Consider the following 24,018-nt stretch of genomic DNA (forward strand, 5'->3'; position numbering starts at 1 on the left):
AGATTCTGGAAGCTCCCTGGGAGTTTGATGAGGTCTTACTGGTACTTGGTTGTGCTATCATCCTTCCTTAAATACCGCGCTCTAGAGTCTTCAAACTTTGCTTATTGACAAAGAGTATAAAACTGCAAGAGGTCCAACTGCCGGGGATTCTTTGAAACGCAATCCTATTTTTAAAAAGTACTACCCAAAAGGGGCGTGGCCTTTAAAAGAACGTAAAGTGCATTCATATCGAACGCGTGCTGTGTCTATAGAACGTATGCAGGAATTCAAAACGAAGCACGCGTTCGATACGAACGCCTTTTACGTTCTTATGAAGGACACGCCCTTTCATACTTTTTAATGTTCCATTACCTGTATACAAAATAAGGGCAGTCGGACCTCTTGCAGTTTTATACTCTTTGTCAATAAGCAAAGTTTGAAGACTCTAGAGCGCGGTATTTAAGGAAGGATGATAGCACAACCAAGTACCCAGTAAGACCTCATCAAACTCCCAGGAAGCTTCCAGAATCTTCAGTAATGACTATTAGAGTGTAGTGGATTGAATTTTTTGGTTTGAAAAATGTCAAGGTTAACGCACAAAAGTCTGAAGACTCATTTTTAATTAAGGAGATCTTCTGGTGTTGAACTTGACAGTACACTGGAATACATACCGTAATTTTTTCTGAAAGTGTACCACATTTTTTATGGCGCACTTGGACCATATGTACAGCGAACGAACAGCTTAAACCATCTCACATCTGAAAGATGTTGTGTGCCTAATGAACACTAAAACGACTAATCTGGAAGATTTGGTAAAACTTCTGTCAGTGACACTGCTCAGATGGTCTCTATGTTATACAGAAGGGACATCAATGGCAGCATGTATAAGACTTAAAAAGAAGATATGGAAGATGTAGCAGCTGTCAAGAACTATAATGGATGAAAACAATGCAAAATTTGGATGATGAAAAAAAAAGAAAACCAACGGTTTACACTTCGCATCTGGAAGATGTGTGCACATAATGGAAACTGGGACGACTAATCTGGGGAATTTGGTAAAACTGCATTAGAGACAATGCACAGCTGGTCTCTACATTATAGAAAAAGGACATCAATGGCAGCATGTAGGAGACTTAACAATGAAGGTATGGAAGATGAAGCAGCTGTTACGAACTAAAATGGATGGTGTGCACCTAATGGAAACGACCAATCTGGAGGATTTGATAAAATCTGCATCAGCGACAACACACTAATACCTCTGCTACACAGAAGCAGGGGTCTTAAGTCTCTCACAAGTCGTGGAAGACTCCCGGAAAGCATACGGCCTCCCGCACTTCAGCGAGCAAGTATGAATCTTTCAGAAATATCGTATCTCCTGCAAATTCACGATATTTCTATGTATTTTTGTTAATATGTTTAATTTGTTGATTAATGAAATCAATACTATTAAAATAAAACAATTTCTGTATTTGGCATTATGAAAAAAAATAAAAAGACCAAAAATATCATTATTATTATAGAGCCCTGGTAATAAACACCTCAGTATGACATCACTCACAGGAGAGGGCACTGTTCAATTTGCTTTCCTAATAATCTTAACTGTCTATAAATCTCTATTAACTTTGTAATTGAGTGCAGTTATTATGGTAGAATATTTTCAGCTCATCATTTTATAAAAAAATAAAAATAAAAATCTATTTGAAAAACAAATTTATCTTAACCCTAGTTGTTTTCAAATGTTCTGGTAATCTTTTGTGCTGAGGCTATTACTGTATTATATTTGTGGTTAAGACAATCCAAACCAGTCAGTCGTCGCAAAAACTTTTAGTTATTATTATACAGGGGTAAACAGTAAAAAGTGGGCTATAAAATGGTGAAAAAATCATTTAAATCTGACATTTCCTTATGAAGTTACAAGCATTTAAACATACAGCTGTTTAAAGAACAATATTTGAGAAATCAGCCTTCAAAATTTATCATTTCGGGAATTTCACAGGCAGAAATCATCACCAAATCGTCCAAAATTGTTGTTTTAACATTGAAAATAAGAAAAATAACATATATATAAAGGTTAGTTTAGTGCAATAAAATAGTTTTAAAAAAATGTTGACATTCCAGCATGTTTGGCCATTATCTCTGAAACATGATTTGCGACGAGTGACTGGTTTGGCTTGCCTTTGCCACATTTCAAAGACTAGGGGCGTCATCATAAACCAATGAGACGATCAATTTGTTCCAAATACTGTGTTTTCATCGGTAGGAAATATCGCCTTTCATCTGGAATACTTGCACACTGTGGAAAAAAAAATTAATATAATAATAAATTTGTGAATTATTTTGTCCTTTTATACTTTTTATATTTTGAATTAATTAATTCAAAATAAAACGATACTCTGTGGCATAAATCTCTCAAACATCTCAAAACTTTGAAAACAATTTTAACGTTGAAAAACATAAAAATATTAATAATTTGTGAATTCTTCTGTATGATTCATTTTACACAATAATTTTATTAAAGTGATTCTCTCTGGCATAAAACCTCTCAAACATTTAATTAAAACTTTTAATTGGTCATAAATAAATATATTTATAATTAGACATCAAATACAAACAAATCAGTTTTTATTAATTTCTAATAATAATAATAATAATAATTTGGATTTGTAAAGCGCAAAATACATAGGTCTCTATTCGCTAGAAATTTGCAAATTAAAATAAACTAAAGAGATGAGTCTTGAGACGATTTTTAAATATCTCAACAGAAGGAGACTCATGAACAAAAATAGGCAAGCTATTCCACAATACATTTTTTTCAATGTAATACCAGAAAATTAAAGGTTTTATGGGTAAAATATGAACAGAAATGATTATGTTTGTACTTGACATGATCATCTTTTTCTTTCTTTTTAATTATTAATAATTTTTGCAGAAACAAATTTGGAGTAAATTTTAAAAACCATGGTAGCAAATTATATGGTTGAATTAAATAGTTTTTTTAGATATGGAATATCTGACTTACATCTGTTTCATTTGTAGCTGGCCGAATACACGTCTTCCAATTATCGTTCTGACGAATTGTCGTATCTGTCTGACCTCGTTTTAGAATCGGTAATATATGGCCTTCGGTTGTAAAGATGTATTTATTGCTCTCTTTATTCACATGATTATCAAAATCAAATAACTGTAATAATAAAAACACAAGATATGAGTTACATAGCTAAATAGCATGTTTTGTAGCACACCGAACTAAATAGATCCTTGTTATTTGATTGGTGTATCATACCATGTGACATTTGCTATTTACACCATTTTGTCACTCATCACGAAGTTCCATCCGTGCATTTTTTGTTCCATTCATTTTGTCTTATTGCACGTCTCTACCTAATAGAGTGTTTTCATTGGTTAAAAAAGATGGAGTGTCCCATTCATAAATTAACCCTACATGTGGGTAAAACAGCGTCGATCCTGTTTGGGACAAAACGAAAGCTTAGGAAACTACAAGACCGAAAGTGAGAACACAATGCCGACAACTTGAAGTTTCCAATTTTCTTGCACAAACTTCTTACCGCTTAAACTACTTGTACTTTTGTAGTAAAATGTGGAGAACATTTTATATTTATATCCATCAATCAATGTAATTTTTCTGATTTTTTTTCCCGATTGTTCTGATTATTACTTTATTTACATGGTTTATTCTGTTAAATACATACTCAAAAAATATATTTTCTGTGTCTTTGATCACATATTTTGAAATTGGTGCACATTAATTTTTTGTTTCATTATTATTATTATTATTATTATAGAATGTTTACTCACCAAGTATAAATATTTACAGGTTTCACTTAGAAAAAAACTTTCCATTCTATCCTCGTGTGTCTTATCAATAACATTATGCAAGGTGGCATAACCACATCTAAGTAAAAAGTAAACAAAGATGTTATTTTTATGTTATAAATATATTCTAAAATTTCTTTGTTCCTTAATTCTAAGTTAGCATTCAGTTTTAGTTTTTCGTAGGGAAGGGGGTGTGATCATTCAAACATATGGTACAAGTCCTTTTCACAAAGGACCAGTGAAATGAATATGTTAAAAATTATTTATCCCTTAAATAAAGTAGTTGGCAAAGGGGCCCTCAGCACACACAGAGGGCCTCAGCTCTGGTCACACAATCAAAAATTGAAGTAGGCCCATATATAGTCATCATGTGACTATATATGGTCATAATGTGATGTCATCATGACCATATTTAGGCATGTGACATGTTTTTGTCAAATAAAATTTGATAGTCTGAACAGATCTTTAGAATTTATTATGTCATTTTATACATTTGTGGCAATTTAACTGACACACCAGCAATTTGTCAAGTGCATCAAAATTACAAAAAAAAACCCATCAAAAATCAACATTAAAATCAAATTAACAGTTAAAAAAACATTTTTTAAAGATACAACTGAAATTATTGTAAAAGGCAAGATAATATTTTACAATACAAATAAAATATATCAATTATAAACTTACTCTGATCTTGAATACTTTTCTATACTTTGAAGAATTTCACTTCCTACTCTCAAATAAAATGGATTTTTGGTTGCCTGAAAGAAAAAAAAAACTAACTTACAAACACAGAAACAAATTGCAGACAAATATTTAACATATTCTAGGTCTAAAAAAAGCAATGTAAAAGGACTTGGTACTGTTTTCTTAGCATTTTTCTTCTTACCATCAGCTGTGAATGGCTGAGTACTGTTTTTTTAATGGCAGATTCTTCTCCTTTCTAGCAAAAAATTTTTAGTTTTCCAATTTTGATATAATTAAAAGCTATCTTTCTAATCAGGATTTTTTTTTTTCATGTTTGCATTGACTTTTGCCTGGTTAATAACAAATTCAAATCAACTCAACTTAGATTCCTGAATAATATATTGAAGGTTCCTTTTTTTTTCAATATTTTAGGGCACTCTCAATACCAGTTGCCATGGATTAGGTGTGCATTGTATTATCATTGTTATGAAATGATCAAGCAAGTAATACGAACCTGGTATAAAAAATAAGTAGATTCCACTAGCTCTGGTCGTAGAGGATAGAAGAACACTTCTGGTTTCTTCAAATGCCAGTTATAACGTTCGGGGAGAGCACCATACTTGCGCCAGATTGCGTAATAAATAGCATGGCTACATATTGCTTCATCAATGTCACCCTTTAAAACCTAACAATACAAACAATAAGATATCAATCTCTTAACCTCGGTCCACCCTATCAAATATGGGTGTGATATGCCCATATATGGACTCTAACCACAAAATTGTAACAAAAAAAGTGAATAGAAATATTTGTAGTAATAAAAATGGTATTAGCAGGGTTTAAATATAATTTAAAGAAATGCTTGGTATTAATTGAAGAATAAAATTAGGGTTGACTTCAGAAGAACGTTTTTTTAATGGAATAATTCAATTCTAGTAAGCAGTTTGGCGAAGTGGAACGAGTATGGATTCTCAGCCTCAAGATCAGAATTTCAATCCTGTTGATGTGAATTTTGTTGTATCCTTCATCTATGCACTTTCTGTTTACTGCTTCAGTCTGCCCGGTTGTATCAATGGGAATTACTGGAAGTAATCTGTGACAGACTAGCATCCCATCCAGGAGGAGTATCCCACTCTTATCTTATAATGTCTACCTGAACTCCAGAAAAGGCTGCCTGCAGTGAGTCAATCCAAGAATTGATTGTCCTCCCATCTTCCATTCTTACATTTACATACATTGGAGTCTCTCCTTTTCCAGAGTTACATTCACGCCTCCTGTAAACAGCAGAGGGGGTAAAGATTATTGAAGGAATATCCATAGCAAACAAATTAAAACGACAAACATCTGATATAAATGCTCAGTTTGATTGGTATGTTGTTTTTGTAAGTGGGTTGGTACAGAAGACAATTCTAACATTAAAGATTTTAATGCAATAATGATACTTCCATGTCTTCATTTTCCAACACTGCCTTCAAAACCATACAATCAAATACTTAACATTGTCAAATGCTAGGACTAGAAATTAATATAGTACTATACTCTTACCCTCTACGGTTGAATTTCTTTAAGTTATCATATGCCTCATTAAATAACTGCAGATCCCTTTCTTCACCAAACAAGATGAAAGACTGCAATAAACAAAGTATAATATTTTCATTTTTTGATATAGATAGTAAAAAGCAAGCTAAAAAAGGAAAAGTTAGAGATAGAGACTGATAAAATCAATAACAAAAAACAAGTTACATTAAAAATTCAATTCCCATCACTGGCTCTCCTTGTATTTCTGCTGGAGGGCTGAAATACAAGTTATAATAGCACACCATGTTTCGGATGAGATGTTTAAGCCGTTGGTACAGTGTGCATTTATGTCCCATGTGCACGTTTAAAGAACGCAGTACACTCTTCGGAAAAGATTAGGTGATTGTCTCCCGTTGTACTGCCCAATCACCACCAAAAGGACCCCACTGGAAATAAGTCTTCTTCTAGACTTTCGTGGGATATCCTTGGTGTTTACACTGAAAAAAAAAATTCAATTCAATTCAATTCAAAACAAAATTAATAAAATTATACAAAAAATTATCATCTAACCTTTAACAGGTATTCAAAGAATGAATCAAGTCCAGCGCCTACTCCACTCTGCTGCCCCTTCCACTGACCCGTCTGAATATTAATCACATTTCCTACAAAGATATCCAAATATTAATTTCAATATTTTCACACATACTGTAGGTCATACATTATTCATCATTTTGCAAATGACATCAAATTGTTGAAGAAGAAAAAGCAATAATTTTTTACAAGGTTAACATAATCATTTTTTCTTTTTAAATTCAGTCACCCCGAACAAGTACAAGAGCCACTCATTTTAAGGAGTTAGAATAGTTAAAAAGAAAATGGTTGACACAAAATTTAAAACTTGCAAGGTGAAAGGAAAAGGAAAAGAAATCAGCTAGCAAAGTATTCCAAAGAGAGGCCAACAACAAATTAATGAATTTGTGGATGTTCTGTTATAGGATGTTCATGAGTGAACAAAGCTACCAGGGCGGGTCCAGAGATGTCCGAAAGGGGGGGGGGAAAGTGGGGTGATCGAGACAACACCACTCTAGGGGGTCCTGGGGCATGCCTCGCACAATTTTTGTTTTCTATCCTAAACCTGGGGAGACTGAGGCTGGCCGTTCCCTCCTCCCCCTACTAAATTCGCCCCTGTCTACTGTACATTGAATCTAGTCATAACTGTCCAAATTATACTATCGTAAAAAATAATAAGTATACTTACCGAGTAATCCAGTATTTTCTGACCTATGTGACCATAAAATTTCAACAGCATTTCGCGCGGCTCTTTCGTACACTGGGTCATCAAGTAAACGACTCAGAGTTCCAAATTCTAAAAGCAGTGACCCCGCCCCTGCTGTGCAGGTTTCAAAGGATCCATTTATTGGAATACCAAAACGAAGATTCACCTTTAATGAAAGAAACATTTAGGGTCATTCCACCTCAAATCAACCAAATTAGGAATTGGCCAAGGATAAAAAATAGGCCATAACAAAAATTCACATATTTTATTAAGAATTTTGTTTTAATGTAATTAAAGGAATGTATTGTACAATGGTACACATAAAAAAAAACTAGTTATTTACCCTTGGGTGTGGAAGACCTGTGCCGGTTCCATCGAAGGCAGGAAGAAGACGATTGGCAAGATCTTGGGCAAGATGAAGCAGCTCATTAGCATAACCATTTGGACGTATATCACCCAGGGGTTTGTTGTCATCCATAATAAGAATATGTGCTGATAAAAGTGCTCCTAGAACTCTGCAAAGGAAGTTGTAATAATTATTATTACATCCTATCCTAATTTATATTAGACAATGGGCAAAGGATTCAAGAATTTCATGCCTACAGGATGCCCTTTTCTCTGCTCTACTTACTGCATCATGTATTTGTGATTCAGATAAAGTCAACCTCACATTACACCTGTATATGGTACCTGGACTAGTAATGTAATACAAAATTTGCATACTGTAAACATATTTGCATACCTTATAGTTGATTCGAACACCTGTACTGTGTTGTCCGTATCAAAGTGGACATTTCCTATAACCATTTCAACAGCGTTCTTGAATTCTGAGGTATTTCCCATTATCTGTTAAAACAAAACAGAAACATGAAAAGTATTAGGCCTGATGAATACAGTACATTTTATGTAATGCTGTATTGCTAGTATATACAATAAGATGGTTGTGAAAATTATCTGAGAAAGTTCAAATTTGAACTTCATTGTTTTTTCATTTTCATTCTCTTTTCGTTACCTTGCAAATGTAATATTGAGGCAGCTGTAGCGCGAGCATCTCTCTATGAACGATAGATACTTGCGCCTTAACATGTAAATTTCTGATTGAATGACAAATTGATTGTTTGATTGATTAATTGATAACAGTACTTACTGCTAAAGTATCTAAGCTGTCAACTAAGGTAAGTGAATAATCTCCTAGTACATCATTGATATTTATATTTGATCTGCAAAACAAAAACAGAACAAAAATTAGTATTAAAAATAATGTCAGAATTTTCTAATTTCAGTATTAAAATGGAAAAGAAAGAGTTTGATGTGGAACACTTGATTGACATACGGTAAGCACAATGTACTGTAAAAACTGAAAGGTCCACTATTATCAGATAAGATAGTATAATACATACTCCAAGTACCGAAATACATAGTACTGTACAAAGTACTGTAAATATACATATTTTATTTTGGAGATTTCAAGGCAATGGCGAGCAAAATAAATATAAAGAAAAACTTTTATTTTTTTCCGAAATTTCCAGTTTTTTGTGGCCATGGGTGCACAGCTAATAAAATTTTATTTTCATTCGCAATCATCAATATTAGAGGGTGGTGGATGTGCGAAACTAAGTATAAAAAAAATCTTGCCTAATTGGAAATTTCCGTAGCCCTTAATGATTTTTCCTGAGTGCAAAAATATGGGTTGCTCAAAAGTATTGGTTTAGTATAGTGTAAACATAGTTGTGGTAGAAGATTTACTATATGGGTCAGTTGTCTCTTTGTCTCAGTAGGCCTAATGTGACATCTATAGAGTTGAATAGCTTGGTGGTTAAGGAGCTTGTCTTCCATCCAATCCCAGTGTCCTGGGTTGAACTCTAGTGATGGTAACAGGATTTTCTTTTTTTTATGACCAAAACATATGTGAAGTTGTCTACAGTGTATAGAGCATCTTGTGTATGTGTTTTTTTCAATTGTCTTTTTATCAGTGTATTTTGAGTGTGCCAGTTTCCTAGTGCAATTTGTTTAGATAGGCGCCTATTTTAGTTGTACTTTATTCTCCCAACTTCAATTTCACCATTAACATTTTACTATCTATTTTGAATATATGTGAATGAACTGCCACTTGTGCTATTTGAGATATCTTTGGTCATCGTGCCTAAAGTTGTAACCAACTACTGTTATCAACACATCAGATTTACATAAAGTTGTCGGAACAATACCCATGGCCATAAAAAAAAATAGTTGTCTCCAACTTTGTTATGCTTTGGCCCTGATTTTAACATTCCCCCTTCTATAAACTTATACTAACAAAAAATACAAAATCTAGTAAGCCACTGACATTATTCATTAAAATAGGCCTACAGTATGACAACATCAATTTTTCTAAATAAAATTTTAAAAAGGCAAAGCAACATGAAATCAAACAACTCAGGCCTGCCACCACCTCCCTTTTCACACCACTCATTTATACACTACGACTGTGTACGGCCTAGGCCTTAATAAGCTAGCCCTTAATCCATACGAAACTTACGGGTCGCCCTTGTCTGGCCCTCGGCCTCTGCAGTGAATAGGATCCAATTCATCCTTTGGAAAGGCGTATTGAAGGTAGCTATCGTAACCATGTTGGAACATACGGCGAACGTGATCTAAGTTTTCTATCCTTTCCCCTTCACTAAAATATGTATATTTTTCATTGTAAAAACCCCAGGTACTAAAAAGATAATTGAACTTTCCCGAAGACACGACATCTGAACATATAAGGGAGAAAAATGACAACAAACAACTCAATGTAAACACCTTCAGCATCTCAATCGTGTCGCTCATCCTGTGTCTCCGATCCTCTCTCTATCTAAATTGCCGTTCCTATTATTTTGATCTATTTACACGTCATAACAATGGCATGGATTCTGTGTGCGTTGAGGCATTTACGGATCTATAGGGCAATTTCATTCGGTTGACCTACATTTTCTAATTCATAAAAATCTACATTAATCCATCGTTATACATTTTTTTTATTATTGTCACCATTCTATTGTACCACGTCGTAAATAATAATAAGCCTATTAGCGCTCTCACTGTTGTGTTAACGAAAAGTACTGTAGTTAGTTTTAACACGACTTTCTCTAATTTGTTTGGAGGTTTACCTATATGAAAGAAAATGGCGGTTTTCAATAGTTAGTAGTCGGAAACAGTGAAATGGTACACAGAATATCATCGCATTGATTCATATTAATAATTTAGCTGCGTATTGTAGATCCCAAGTTAATAGGTAAATATCCAATTATATATGTCATAATTATAAATTCAGAATTCTAAAGGCTGACACTACAATCCAGTCAGTATTTCCTAGGTCTAGCCTAGGCCTAGGCCTATACCTAACTAGGGTCTACCCTAGGGCTAGGCCTAAATAAACTAAACACAACAAGATTCGAAGAAGTCAAGTACTGGCCAGCCAGGTACCCTTCTTGGCTTGATGCCGTCTTATCTAGGCCTACCTGAGGAAGGCTAGGCCTAGCCTGTAGTTAGTTACGCCTAGGTTGTCTGTGTGTAGGATCGATTTTAGGATTTATTTGACAAATCAATTTGGAGTGCCATGATGCTGGAGGTAGGCCTATTTTGTATTTTTTTTCATATCATCATGAATAATCATATTTTGAGTGAGTCTTACTTTTTTCCTCAAAATCTAGGACTAAGCCCTAGGCCCTATTTGTTAGTGTTACATAAGAAATATTTGTTATTCTGATCAGAGTTTCCTTAGACCTTTTGTGATTTGAACGTTTTTCTCATCCTCTTTGTACTTGTTCCTCCTTGAATTTTATGTCAGTACTGTTTGTTGTTTATTGATCGAAAAAATGAATGAATGAATGAAAGTAGGCCTACTGTATATAGTAAGGCCTGCGTGGGAATATATCCTCCGCGCAAAAATTTGGCCTAGAAATCCGTTCGTGCAATTTAAACGAATTTTTGCCGAAAATTAGGCTTTGACCAAATCTTAACCAATGCAATTATGCAGCAATTACGATTCCACGCAAATTTAAGCTAATTTTTTAAATATCCGTGCAATTAACAGTACGGGGTCTATACACTGTAATAAAAACAGGCAAACATGACTTTAAGAGATTACTGTAGCTTCCAGCATATTTTAGATTGCTCGTAGATTGCTGATAGACTCCTGTTTCTGCCTCGTCTTATGGTTAGGTTTTGGAGTGCGCCCTCAATAATCATTGCTAAAATGACAGTTGCCTTTAATAATTATCAAACTTCCATTCATAGCACTTCTGTATTTCTTGATGTGCCCCAGTGCCCAAAGTCCACATGGCTGAAGACTTCAAACTTGCTACTGCTGGAGATGACATCAAAGTGTGGGACCTGAAGAGTTTCTCGGTTACTGAACAGTACAACCCGCATACCAGTGGGATCTCCGACATCTGCTGGAGTCACAACAATATCCTTCCGATTTAATAGTTTATTTTTCTTCAAATTATTTAGTATTAAATAATTTAAATAGTCAATCATTGATATTGTAAAAATATATTAATAATAAAATTATTTTTGAGTCTTATGTTTTTTGTTTTTTTTCCCATAAATCTTAAAAAAAATAGAAGCTTCCTATTAAATTATACCTTCTATTTTGTGGGTGTACCGTAGGCCCTACATATGTGTTCTTTGGGTAAGTATGTGATTGCTTTTCTGATGCACTTAACGTCATTGTCTCTATGCTAATACACTGGTCCTATTTTCTAATCAGTTCGGTAAGCTTTCCGAAATTCAGATTCGGTCTCAATGTACAAAAGTATTTATTCCTTAATGTTGGTATACATCAGTTGATTGCCAGTGCTTCAACATGTGCTGATAAAGTGGTCCTAAGTTTTGTCAAAAACAAGGCTAGTTCTGTCATAGAAGTTGCAGAAAATGTAAGTTAATTTCAGCATTAAATTATGTGGTTGAGAGATATTTAGTTTGATTGTAAAGAATAGGCTGTGTTAGTTTATTTTGTGTATGATCCACACTTTAGTGTTGCTGCAAAATATCAAATTTTATATGACAAATTTGTGTGATGTGCCTATATTTAGGCATAATGATTTCATACTATACCCAAATATGGGCATATCACAGTTATTAATCGTGTCTTCATTTCAGTCGAAACCTACCTGTGTAACACTGAATAGTAATTCAAGATATCTTGCTAGTGCTGGCAAGAATCAACTTGTTCAAGTATGGGACACAAAATCTTGCAAGTTAAAGAAAACCTACAAGGTATGTTCATCGGCATCCTCATTATTGTACAACCGTGCTGACGCCAATGGCAGTGACAAGTACAACAATGGTAGTCATATATTGTATTGCATAATGCCAAATGTGGTTTACGTTATTACCCGGGTTTTTAAGTATCCACTGTTCTACTTATAATTCATGAATGAATAATCAAGAGATCAACATTACATCACTGTAATAATACACATTAAAACATTTCCAAAAAGCTTTGCACGACAAAGGTATTCTGACCGATCAGAGACTGTTCAGATTGTGTTGACCGCAGAATGAAGACCATTGTTGTGCGTGACTGATGCATGCCGATGTCATGCTCTCTGTGTAAACAGACCTCAGCCCTGATGGAAGCTTAAAAATGAAACTACTTATCTAACATCTTCTTATCTTGTTATCCATAAAGGGCCATCAAGACACCATCAACTGTGTCCGGTTCAACTGGAACGACACATACTTAGCTTCAGGGTCTGCAAACGGAGAGATTTATCTGCACAATGTGGTGTCAGGCATTGCAAGTAAACCGCTGGTGTCACCAGGCACTCAGGTAGGCTGTGTATTTGTTGTATTCATATAATGGAGCTACCTGTATGCATGTGTGTGTCTCATCACTACCAGTTTTCGAATTTTATGTTTTTATGTCCTAAGCATTGGGTGGGGTGGAGGACACCAGTATTCATATTGTACCTTTTTTTGGTCAAACTAACCAAGTTTATTTATACCATTACAATTATTTGCATATAATAATTTTGTAAAATTCACTTGCGTTGATAATATACTGTAGTACTTAGGCGAGACTGTTTTTATTTATTGTTTCGCATACTTGATTTTTTAAAGATTATTGAAGGAAGGCGGAATAAAGATAAAAATAAAATTGTTTTTTTATTTAGCAAATAGTTTTGCCAAAATCATCCAGACAGAGGAGAAAATAAAATTTTATTGGTAAATGTAAAATAGGATGGTTAAATGCTTCAAATTCATATAATTAGGAAGACATATACAAATCTTATCTTTGGAGATTTTAAGGCTGTGGAGGATGTAATAAAAATAAAGAAAAACATTTATTTTTTTTCTTAAATTTCAACTTTTTTGTGGCAGTGGGTGCTCTAATTGGCCAAAAATAAAATTTTATTTTTATTCGAAATCATCAATATTTGCAGTCGGCGGATACAATATTAAACAAGGTATTAAAAAGTTTCACTTAGGTTTTTTGTGGGGAATTGCCCAATGAAAACTGACTATTTCAGGATGTAGTTAGTGTTTGTAGCGTGTAAATACAAAAGTACAAAGAAAACAATTGAAACTAAAAAATTTAAACAGATATATGATAAGAATATTAAAATATAAATAAGTTTAATATATAGTATTTGATAAACACCTCAATAATTTGTTTTAAATTTTCCTTATTATGTAGTCTATTCAACAACTCGGCTACTCCTACTTCAAGAAATCATTATTGGCAGCGGTCTCAGATGATGGCGCTTTGAACCTTTGGGACAGCAATGCAAGTAAATCTGTCGCCAGTTTTACCGATTCCCACCGAGCACCTGCTACTGCCCTTAGCTTCTCTCCTGTAAACGACATGTTGCTTGCCAGTGCAGGCTTAGACAAAAGAATAGTTTGTTACAGTGTACAAGCTAAAAGGTACAAAATTACTTTTTGTCAAATGATTTATACTAAAGACATTGTACTTTACCTTTGCTCTTGATTAGTTTCCAGTAATCATAAGGCCCCCTCATTATGGGATAATAATGTTTGGAAATTAGGCCTCATGTCTGTTTGATGCTTAGATTGTTTGTATATTTTTCTTAATAATTTTGGTTGCAACATGTTCCAACATAACCACGGCTGGCTGTCTAGTTAGCACTCTTGATTTTCTACCTTGTAAAAATGTGTAGTCTGAACATATCTGAATATTGGATAGTGTCTCTTATTCTCAATCTCTGGAATGTTACAGAAAAGAAAAAGAATTCATATTTTGTGGTTCTCCTTATAAACCTATGGTATATTTGGGTTTTCTTCATATTTCCTGTTGTTGGTACTGTTCTTTATTAGGTAACATTTAAGGGATACATTTTTCATGGCTTTAAAATCTGTTCACTCAATATATCCATGGTTGTATGCAGTGGTGGCCCAAGCAGGGGGAAGAAGGGCATTTTACCCCATAACTGACAGGCCTGGACCCCCTGTCATCTGATGCCAGATGAGGTCGTCGAATAAATAATATAAAAATTATAATTTGCCTATCTAAAAAAAATTTTGATTGCTGCAATCCCTAATATTATGGTCTAATAGGACAGTTTTTGACCATACTAAAACTACGTTCACATCAAGCCCGGATCCGGTCTGGAGTCCGGACAAAAAAACGTGAGTTGCTACATTTTTTGAATGCTGCATTCACATCGGGCAAGGAACACGGTTGTTCATGTTAACTACGTATGCGTTCGATTGGTTCGAACCAAACAAGCTTGTTGCTGATTAGTCAAAGAAAAAAAACGTACGATTTCAGGATAGAAATGGCTCTCAGATCCATTGGTCCAGATCCAGAGTCCGGATCAGAAATCGTACAAATTTGATGTGAACGGTCCTATTCTTTACCACTGAACATTTTTCACGATTTTTTCTCTGGAATCCGGGCTTGATGTGAACCCAACCAGTGATTTTGTTTTTTTCCGGGACCAACCTTCTAGTCGGACCTCTTTTCCGCAAATTTCTGGGGCCACCGCTGCTTCTATGCTGTACAGCACGATTCCATTTTTTTTTTATAAATTGCACGATAACACTGGTTGCACATTTGGTTGTCTGTTGTTTCATTTCTCCAGCACAATCAAGACCATCACGGCCGAAGCTCCCCTCACGTCCATGGCATTTGCCACGGACGGTGCCACCTTAGCGGCAGGCACAACACGGGGTAAAGTACTGGTGTACGACTTACGAATGGGTGCATTACCGATAAGAACTCTCAATGCGCATAAAACCTCAGTGCAAGCAGTAGCATTCTCTAAAGCTATGAACAACAAGGTATTTTTCACTTGAAATTTTGTTTTTACATTACATCACCATTACACAGTCTTATTAGGATCTTTGTTTTTATTTCTATTTATTTTTTTTTTTCTTAACTTTACAGTAACTTTACTTATAGTTAGCTAATGTTCTCCCACATGGCTTATTTCCCTGGTAATAATATTATATTATTGTTATTGCTATTGTTATTTTTATTGTTGATATTATTATAAAATATTATAATTTTATACTTTTACAAAGAGTGAAACAATAAGCGCAGATTCAAAGGCATCACGAAGCAAGTTGATCGCTGGTGAACCTCAAATTACATCAGCAGTCAAGAACGGCTTGAAACCAGGTAAACAGGAGACAAAAGAAATCACACAGAACGGCTCTGCAGGAATACAGCCATCCTCCGATACCCTCACCAGAAAGGACAACCAAAGTGCAGATGTGGTATTCTCACCAATCAGAGAAGGTATGTCTAAGTTAAAGGAATAATGTATCTGCTTAATCAGTTTGACCATTAAGCTACGTTCACATCAAGCCCGGACAAAAAATCGTGAGTTGCTACGTTTTTTGTGCGCTGCGTTCACATCGTGCACGGAACACAGTTGTTGGGTTAAAGTATGTATGCGTTTGATTGGTTCTAACCAAGCCAGCTTGCTGATGCTGATTGGTCCAAGATAAAAAAAAACGTACGATTTCCTGATACAAATGGCTCTCAGATCCATCGGTCCAAATCAGGAGTCCGGATTAAAAATAGTCCAAATTTGATGAACCAATTTTTCACGATTTTTTCTCCAGATTCAGGACCGGAATCCGGGCTTGAAAAGAACATAGCTTTAGTAACATACCTTACATTTTTCTTTGGTTATAATTTAAAGATTTGAATGCTTTTTTTTCAGTTGTATTTTAATGCATATTTTATATTTTATTTTAGGTACAACTTTGGCTACCAAGGATTCTCTATCAAATGGTTTATCTACCAGGCCAGAGGTTCTAGGAAAGGCATCAACCCCCAAGACAGATAGCATAGGAGGTAAAATCCAAGATAATCCATAATTTTACATAGTGCTGTATAAGGCTTTACAGAGAGATTTTTACATTTGTCCCTCAAACTTTTTATCAGTGGATGTTTTTTTTCCATTTGTTGTTTTAGGTGTGTTTTCACCTCTGGCAGAAACTAGCAGTGTCCCTCATACAAGAGGCAATCCCGTTGGTTCAGTCAGCATAAGCCCCACCTCCTATCAAGCAAAACAGCCAACCACCGGTGATGTGACAATAGGGCCTGGCAGCACAACAGGTCTATCTACTGTAAGCACTTTCACAATGTGTGTTCATTTTAATGAATCATTATACCTGCATACATTGCTTACCAGATTCTGTGTGTTCCATCTCTTTATCTTTGGCCATCCTCCCAAAATACAGTGGCATATCCAGGAGTTTTGAAATGGGGGGGTGGGGTGGAGGGGAGGGATAGATGTGAAAGGTAAAGTGGGAAGGCTAATTGATTAAGTGAGGGATGCTAACCTTTGCAAAATAAGGTGATATGAGATGATTTTTATCTAGTTGGGTGTAATTTTGTGCTCTGAAAATGTTCAATGTAGGGGTGACTTGGGGCACAAACTGTTTTAGAGGGAGTCCCTACCCAATTAGGTATGCCACTACAAAAACATCCTCGCTGTTTCCCAGTACCATATCAAAACCTACATTTCTATTTCTCCAAATGATACCAGCTTCCAAATAATATAAACTCTTCTACTTTTGTGGAAGTCAGCTTATGGCACATCTGTTTATGTGTTGTATTTTCGGTCTGGTATAAGATTGGAACCACAATTATTGATTACTACGATGCCATTGCTATAATATTCTTATGTATAATTCCCACTCTACACAAGCAAATTGAGCTCAGCTTTCAACCTCACCTGCAAAATGCTCAGCCGGATATGCTTGTGTATGTCTTGCCTATTAAGACACTAAGCAATCACCTTTTAAAGCTGAGTGAAATATATTCTGTATTTTTAGTTCCTTTTGCCAAAACCCTTGTGTTTCAAATTCTGCACATCACACATTATTGTTACGTCTGAGCTTCTGATAAGAAGATCTATTTTTTTAATAGTGAATCAAAACTCAATTCAGCTGTTCTCAATTCCACAAATACTTTGCAGATTAGGCTTCAGCCAAGCAAAAATTTTACACCCTGTTGTATTCATATACCACCCAGAGTATAAGTTGACCAATAATAAAATAGCTTTGAAAATACTTTATTCCAATTTTTTTTCTTAGCCTACAACGATGAGTCCCAGGAGTACACATGTGGGTCTGTCACCCAGGCACAATAGAAAAAGTCCAAGTCGGTCATCTGTTGGAACGTTGGACCTGGACACCTCGCAGTTTAAAGTGAATGCTTCCAGTTCCAGCAAGCTGGAAAGTCCACGGCTGGAAGAGGCATTTCCTAGGCCTGACATGACCAATAGCAAAGCAGATGCTAATGAAGACATAAGTAAGTCACATGGTTTCTTATTCATAGAATATAAATATGTGGCAAAGACAAGCCAAACCAGTCACTCCTCACAAAAAATAGATTTTTATTTATTAATAATACAGGGTTACATAGTAAAATGAAAGTTATAAAATGGTCAAAGAATAATTTAAATCTGACACTTCGTTATGAAGTTACAAATGTTAACTTCATAACAACAGTATTTGAGAAATCCCCCTTCAAAATTTACGATTTCAGCTATTTGTCAGGTAAAATCTTCTTTTAACGTTTGAAATTGGGAAAATAACAACATAGCATGATGAGGTATATAAAATTCAGTTAAGTGCAATAAAATAGATTTTGAAGATGTTGACATTCCAACATGTTTCGGCACGATTTGCGAAGAGTGACTGTTTTTGGCTTTTCTTCACCACATATGTGGCAAAGAAAAGCCAAACCAGTCACTCGTCGCAAAAATCGATTTTGAGTTATTAATAAGTAAAATAATAGCTATAAAATGGTAAAAAAGTCATTCAAATCGGACATTTCCTTATGAAGTTACAAGCATTTAAACATACAGCTGTTTAATAAAGTCTTTCAAGTTATTCATGAGTTCAGACAAAGCTTTGTTCTAGATCGAAACCTTTGGATCATCAGCGCCATGTTTCTTTTCTTAGTTTACTAATGTTGTTATTTTAATCACCATTGCTATTGTGAGTTTTTATCTTATGCCATCTGTTTGTAAGTTTTTCAGAAACACCGGATTTGCTTTGGTATGCTATTATCTATGTATGAAACAGTAATCGATTTACTGGCTTTTTCTTTTATCAGATGTAGTTTCAGCAAGAAGATCCTCCGAACCGTTTGTTCCTGCCAAAAATCCTTCCAGTATTTCCATACCACATACCAACGGACCTACAGGGGATTCAGTGAGTGCGGGCGCCAAGCAATATACCACAGCACCTGCAAGTCAAGCTGGAGGATTTCAATCATTTCAAATTGATTTTATTAAAAATATGATTGATGATTCTTTGGAAGAAGTTAGGTAATAATCAGTAATGTTATTATTTATATTATTAACAATATTAAGTTTTTGATATTATTACACAAGTTAGATCATGGTTGGGGTGACTTTTCACTCTTGCAGATTACGTTTTTTCTAGAATTGATACATATATTCCAGTTTTTATTTTTTTTAAACCATACTTACAGATGGTTACCCTTCCAGTGTATCCTAGAGGCCCCTCTTAAATAAACAAAATAATGGTACTTTCATCAGTGAAGTCTCTTTATGAGGTTCCATGAGTGGTGTTATTTTTAGTTGTGAGAAAAAGTCCTGCTGAATTGAACCTAGCACCCTGGGAATAGAAGGCGAGCATTTTAACCACCAATGTGGAAATAATAGGCCTATATTGAGAACCAGAAAAAAAACCTCATAATATTTTAGTCCCATCTGAATCTCAGAGTTCAAATTTTGATGATTGCCAGGATATTTATTCACCACTATGGAAGGGGTTAGTACAAGGCAGTTATGGGCAGCCATATCCAGTTCTTGCTCTTGTGGTTTGGGGAGTTTTAAGCATAGAGACCTCATTTATTTATGCTGTATAAATCCATCTATTATTATTATTATTATAGATGCAAGTATTTAATGGCATATACATAAATTAATTGTTTTTAATGGGATAATGTTCAATTTTTTTCTTTCTTCAACCACTGCAAAAAAAACCTGTGTCTCATAAGCAGTTTTCTTTTTAGAATATATCATATGGTATTTAATAATTAGTTTTTACCATTTTAATTACTTACTAATTAATCTTCTTTTTTTTTTTTGTAGAGATGCAATCCACCGTGATATTCGTAATCTTCAACTGGAGATGTTAAGGCAATTTCAAATCCAACAGGTAAAGTTTAACATTGTGATGTATATATTATTATTATTATTAGTAAATATCCCAACTTGTAGATGTTATGTAGTGGGACTTGATCAAATGCATTATATCAAAGTCTCCACAAAAATAAGTGTACGGTGATAAAAGATGGTGCTTCATTCTATGTTACAGAAGTAAATGAATTTAAGAAAAACAATTATTTGTTTTTCTATTTGTGCTTTTTGGAAGCTGATTATTAATTTGTTGATATTAATTTATATTGAAAGCATTATGCCAAAATCACAATGCTCTTAAAAAAAATATATAACTGGTTATTTAAGATGGTGTTGCACACTATGTTAAGCAGAAGTAAATTAATTTAAGTAAAAAATCTTTTTTTATATGTGTCTTATTGTTTGATATTATTTTATATAAACAAATAAGTGACTTTTTAAAGAGTTTTTTTTTTCATATTTTACCACATATTATAACTTTTAATAAAATATTAATAAATTTAGTGTTGGTTTTACTATAATTTCAACATTCACCAATATGGTAAATAACTGTATTATTTATTTTTATGTTTCAGAGCCAAATGCAAGTAATGCTTGAAAAGTATTCTGTAAATGAAGGACTACTGAATGAAATTGAGAGATTAAAAGAAGAAAACAAATTATTAAAATCAAAATATTAAATACAGTTACACAAGAATATCAGTGTTCAGATGCCTTCCAGATGTTCAAATATATTCGTCTACCAGAGAAATTATTGGAAATCAGATGGTGGCTCACTTCACAAACAAAATGTAATCTTTATCCGTCCACCCAAGGCCATTTTGGAAACAAGATTTTGGTGCACTTTATGATAATAATACATCTTTTTCCGTCTACCCAACAAAAGGTTTTTGAGATTCAAGTTTGGGGCATATTTAATGAGAATAATCCATCACACTATAATGGCATTATTTATGAAAATTGTCCATGTTTATCTGTCTACCACACTTTTTGGAAACAAAATGATAGTGTAATTCATGATTATTCTGTCTACATTTAATCCGTCTACCTAAGCAAGTATTTGAAACATGATGGTGACATATTTTAGGATAAACATACGTCTTTCACAATTTCAACAAAGAAGTATTAGAAGCAAGATGGTGGCTCTGTTATATAGTACACTTTCTTTATCCGTCTAAGGCAGTCTAAAGAAACAGTGGTGGCACAATTCAAAAAGTTGTTGAAGTCTTATGATTACAGTACAGCTGTTCATTTGCATACTTTGTGGGACCATTTTGGAACCATTCATGTTAGAGACAGAACATCAATTTACAGGTCTCCTGCCTATTAAAAACCACTTCTCTGACTGTAGTTTCCATAGTCTTTAGCAGCTGTGGTCTCTAATTAGAATGATAAATATAAAGACATTTGTTAATGGTCTTTATTTGGAGGTGTTCTTTAAATTGAGGGTTTTTAATTGGAGGGAGGCCTGTAGTTTACTGTACTGATACAATATTTATGAGATGTTATTCAAATGTTTGTCAGATATTTATCTTTATCCAATATCTGAGAACCAAAGACTCGGACATGGTAATGACAGATAGGGAATAGCCTCTAAAAGGATTTAACGATTACAAGATATTTAACTTGACTGATTCAGGCTTGAAGTGAGGTTTCTCTATCATTTCTTAGTCTTCCAGGTAGCAGATAGGTGTGTATGAAATGTAAAAATGGCTTTATGCAAGGTGGTTTTTACGGTTTTTACAACTTTATGAAACGATAATGAATACAGTACATCTTCCCTGCAAAATGTCTGTTTTGCACCCTACAGACTGTCTTGCCTCAGCCCCTTGTCATTTACTAGTTCCATAAAGCTGAGCACTGACTGCATCGTACGACGGCCTGTGAGCGCTAGCCAATGCAATGCTGTCGGGAAATTGTCGGTGGCAGCCTGAATGAATCATTAAAAATGATCTGTTACACGTGCATTGTCACGTTATGTTCTTCCCAGAATTGCATTGACCGACAGTCACAGCGAGTGCCCAACTTTTTTCATTTTTTTATTATTCTAGAGGCAAATGTGGTGCGACAGGAATAAGTTTAAAATCCTAATATTAGTGATGTATTAACAGTGGCATATCTAGAAGTCTTGAAATGGGGGTGCTGATGTGGGGCACGAAGGTGAAGGGGGCTCGATAATCAGTTGAGGGGGGCTAACTCACAAAATAAGGTGATTTTTAACTACTTGCAATTTAATTTGGTTGGGGGGGGGGGCGCGTGCGAGTAAATTTTGGAGAGGCGTGCACCCCCCCAGATACGCCACTGTGTTGTAACTGTATTCATTATTGTTCTCATTAAAACTTGTGATTGATAATTAGTACTTAAATGATAGTATTTTGTAGAGAAATCTGTTTATATTTAGTATGGTATGCAATAATTAGAATAAAAATGGTGTAACTATCTAGGTGAAAGTAGAGGTTTATGATGAACTATCAAATTTGCATCTGTGTATTGAAAGCACCTTAGCAACAGTAACCAAGGGGTGGGGCTTAACAGAAAATTCTAATAAAATTAAAAATAATGAATTTGCATATTATGCAAATGCATGGAACAAGTGGTTAAAAACAACCAATCTGTAATTGGAAGGTCTTGGGTTCAACTCCCAAATGGAGAAAATAGTTAAGGCTTTCTTACAAACTATTGTTTTGAAAGCAATACAGAATTTATAGGAACCTAACCCAAGAGAAACTTGCTCGAGCAGACCAAAATATTAAGTGCATTTATGTGGGACCAATACAGCTGTTGATTCATTTATATTATACATTTCATGACACTGACATACACACATGCATTCAGTAATGCATACAAACATACAGTACATCCCCCAAGATGTCAACAAACTACTTTTAATGCAATTAGTTGAGCTGATATTTTGTATACAATGATTTAAAATATTAATTTAAAAAAAACATTTTGATACATATTACATCATCTTTAAAATATTAAATTTAAATACTGGAATATAAAATTTCAATTTTCCATTTAGATCAATTTGAAGAAAAGAGTCTTGCCACATTTAAGATCATACTTTTTTATATCTCAATTTAAGTTTGCTAGTTTGGACTAAATATTTTTATATCAATTGATGAGTCTATCACTGAACATGTATAAGCAATAATTAATTGTCGCTATTTTAAAATTATGCCATTGTTACCACGGTAACATAACATGTAATTGTTACTCCGCAGCTTTTTCTGTATATGCTACTATTGTAACAGTTCTTTGCTGTAGTATTTTCTTTTTCAACCCACCACTTGTATTATAATGTTTTATTATTATTATTAAATAATAAATTATCATTATTATCATTGTTTTTATTATTGCTACTATTACTCTACAGTAATTGTTGTTATTAATAATAATTATTATTATTAGGTAATAAATTATTTTTATTATTGTTTTTATTATTACAATTATTGCTATTATTACTATACAGTAATTGTTATTTATTATTGTTAATAATAATAATTATTATTATTTATTGTTGTTATGATTTTTTTTACTTCGCTATGTTGGTTTCTAACCTAACACTGAGTCTCCTCTGGGGTCCAAGAGTGAGAGGGTTATAGAAGTTGTTAGTATATTTATTATTATTATTATTGTTATTATTATTATTATTATTAATATTACTATTATTATTATTGTTATTATTATTATATTGTATGCAGACTAGAAACAAGTGTAATATTATTGATGATAATTTTCATAGCCTTTTGTTATGTAGTAGATTACAGTATTGGCTTTCACATTGTCCTTGCATCAAATGTTCATGACTAAATCTGTATATATTGTACATATAAAAGAATAGTTGCATTTTTCTATAATGCAGTTGAGAAAATATTTGCTGTTATGTTTGTTTTTTATTTACCAGAAATATTTCAATCACATTGCATTGTTGTGTAACAGGCTTTCATAAAGTGTTTCCATAATAATAATATATTAGAAATCTGATAATGATTATAAATGTTAGTACTTTTACACAAAAAGTTTAGTGGTGCCCACCCCACCCCCAATCTGTCCAGAAATTCGGAACACAAATTGACGTCAATATATATTTTTTTA

The 24,018-nt window shown here is 33.9% G+C and overlaps 2 protein-coding genes across 2 annotated transcripts in view; one reads left to right on the forward strand and one right to left on the reverse strand.

The window, feature by feature from the left end:
- Positions 1 to 10,123, reverse strand: part of LOC117119618 (ER degradation-enhancing alpha-mannosidase-like protein 1) — a 14,758-nt gene extending 4,635 nt beyond the window's left edge. The window contains exons 1-13 of the mRNA XM_033264451.1: positions 9,810 to 10,123; positions 8,439 to 8,511; positions 8,034 to 8,137; positions 7,635 to 7,806; positions 7,274 to 7,457; positions 6,586 to 6,677; positions 6,043 to 6,125; positions 5,651 to 5,771; positions 5,012 to 5,182; positions 4,498 to 4,571; positions 3,796 to 3,892; positions 2,999 to 3,160; positions 1,518 to 2,272 (exon numbers count right to left, since the gene is read on the reverse strand). Coding sequence (XP_033120342.1) covers positions 2,186 to 2,272; positions 2,999 to 3,160; positions 3,796 to 3,892; positions 4,498 to 4,571; positions 5,012 to 5,182; positions 5,651 to 5,771; positions 6,043 to 6,125; positions 6,586 to 6,677; positions 7,274 to 7,457; positions 7,635 to 7,806; positions 8,034 to 8,137; positions 8,439 to 8,511; positions 9,810 to 10,102 — 1,713 coding nt within the window. The 5' untranslated portion in view covers positions 10,103 to 10,123 and the 3' untranslated portion in view covers positions 1,518 to 2,185. The remainder of the gene's footprint in view (positions 1 to 1,517; positions 2,273 to 2,998; positions 3,161 to 3,795; positions 3,893 to 4,497; positions 4,572 to 5,011; positions 5,183 to 5,650; positions 5,772 to 6,042; positions 6,126 to 6,585; positions 6,678 to 7,273; positions 7,458 to 7,634; positions 7,807 to 8,033; positions 8,138 to 8,438; positions 8,512 to 9,809) is intronic.
- Positions 10,124 to 10,405: 282 nt separating this feature from the next.
- On the forward strand, positions 10,406 to 23,244 carry LOC117119621 (protein NEDD1-like). Its single transcript, XM_033264456.1, has 14 exons — positions 10,406 to 10,547; positions 11,552 to 11,723; positions 12,098 to 12,192; positions 12,419 to 12,535; positions 12,951 to 13,091; positions 13,959 to 14,188; positions 15,367 to 15,565; positions 15,809 to 16,025; positions 16,491 to 16,589; positions 16,710 to 16,864; positions 17,837 to 18,053; positions 18,864 to 19,077; positions 19,870 to 19,936; positions 20,493 to 23,244. The coding sequence occupies exons 2-14, from the start codon at positions 11,594 to 11,596 to the stop codon at positions 20,595 to 20,597; spliced, it is 1,986 nt and encodes a 661-aa protein (XP_033120347.1). The 5' UTR covers positions 10,406 to 10,547; positions 11,552 to 11,593; the 3' UTR covers positions 20,598 to 23,244.
- The last annotated feature ends 774 nt before the right edge of the window (positions 23,245 to 24,018 follow it).

Source organism: Anneissia japonica, unplaced genomic scaffold, assembly GCF_011630105.1.
Source record: "Anneissia japonica isolate Jap-2015-1 unplaced genomic scaffold, ASM1163010v1 scaffold287952_len401801_cov160, whole genome shotgun sequence".
NCBI classification, from domain to species: domain Eukaryota; kingdom Metazoa; phylum Echinodermata; class Crinoidea; order Comatulida; family Comatulidae; genus Anneissia; species Anneissia japonica.

Bases quoted from the DNA above. Each gene is read 5' to 3' on its own strand.
- LOC117119621 (XM_033264456.1), top strand. From the start codon at position 11,594: ATGGCTGAAGACTTCAAACTTGCTACTGCTGGAGATGACATCAAAGTG. The intron at 11,724-12,097 runs ATATCCTTCCGA...ATGTTGGTATAC, and splicing joins CATCTGCTGGAGTCACAACA to ATCAGTTGATTGCCAGTGCT. The intron at 19,078-19,869 runs GTAATAATCAGT...TTTTTTTTGTAG, and splicing joins GATTCTTTGGAAGAAGTTAG to AGATGCAATCCACCGTGATA.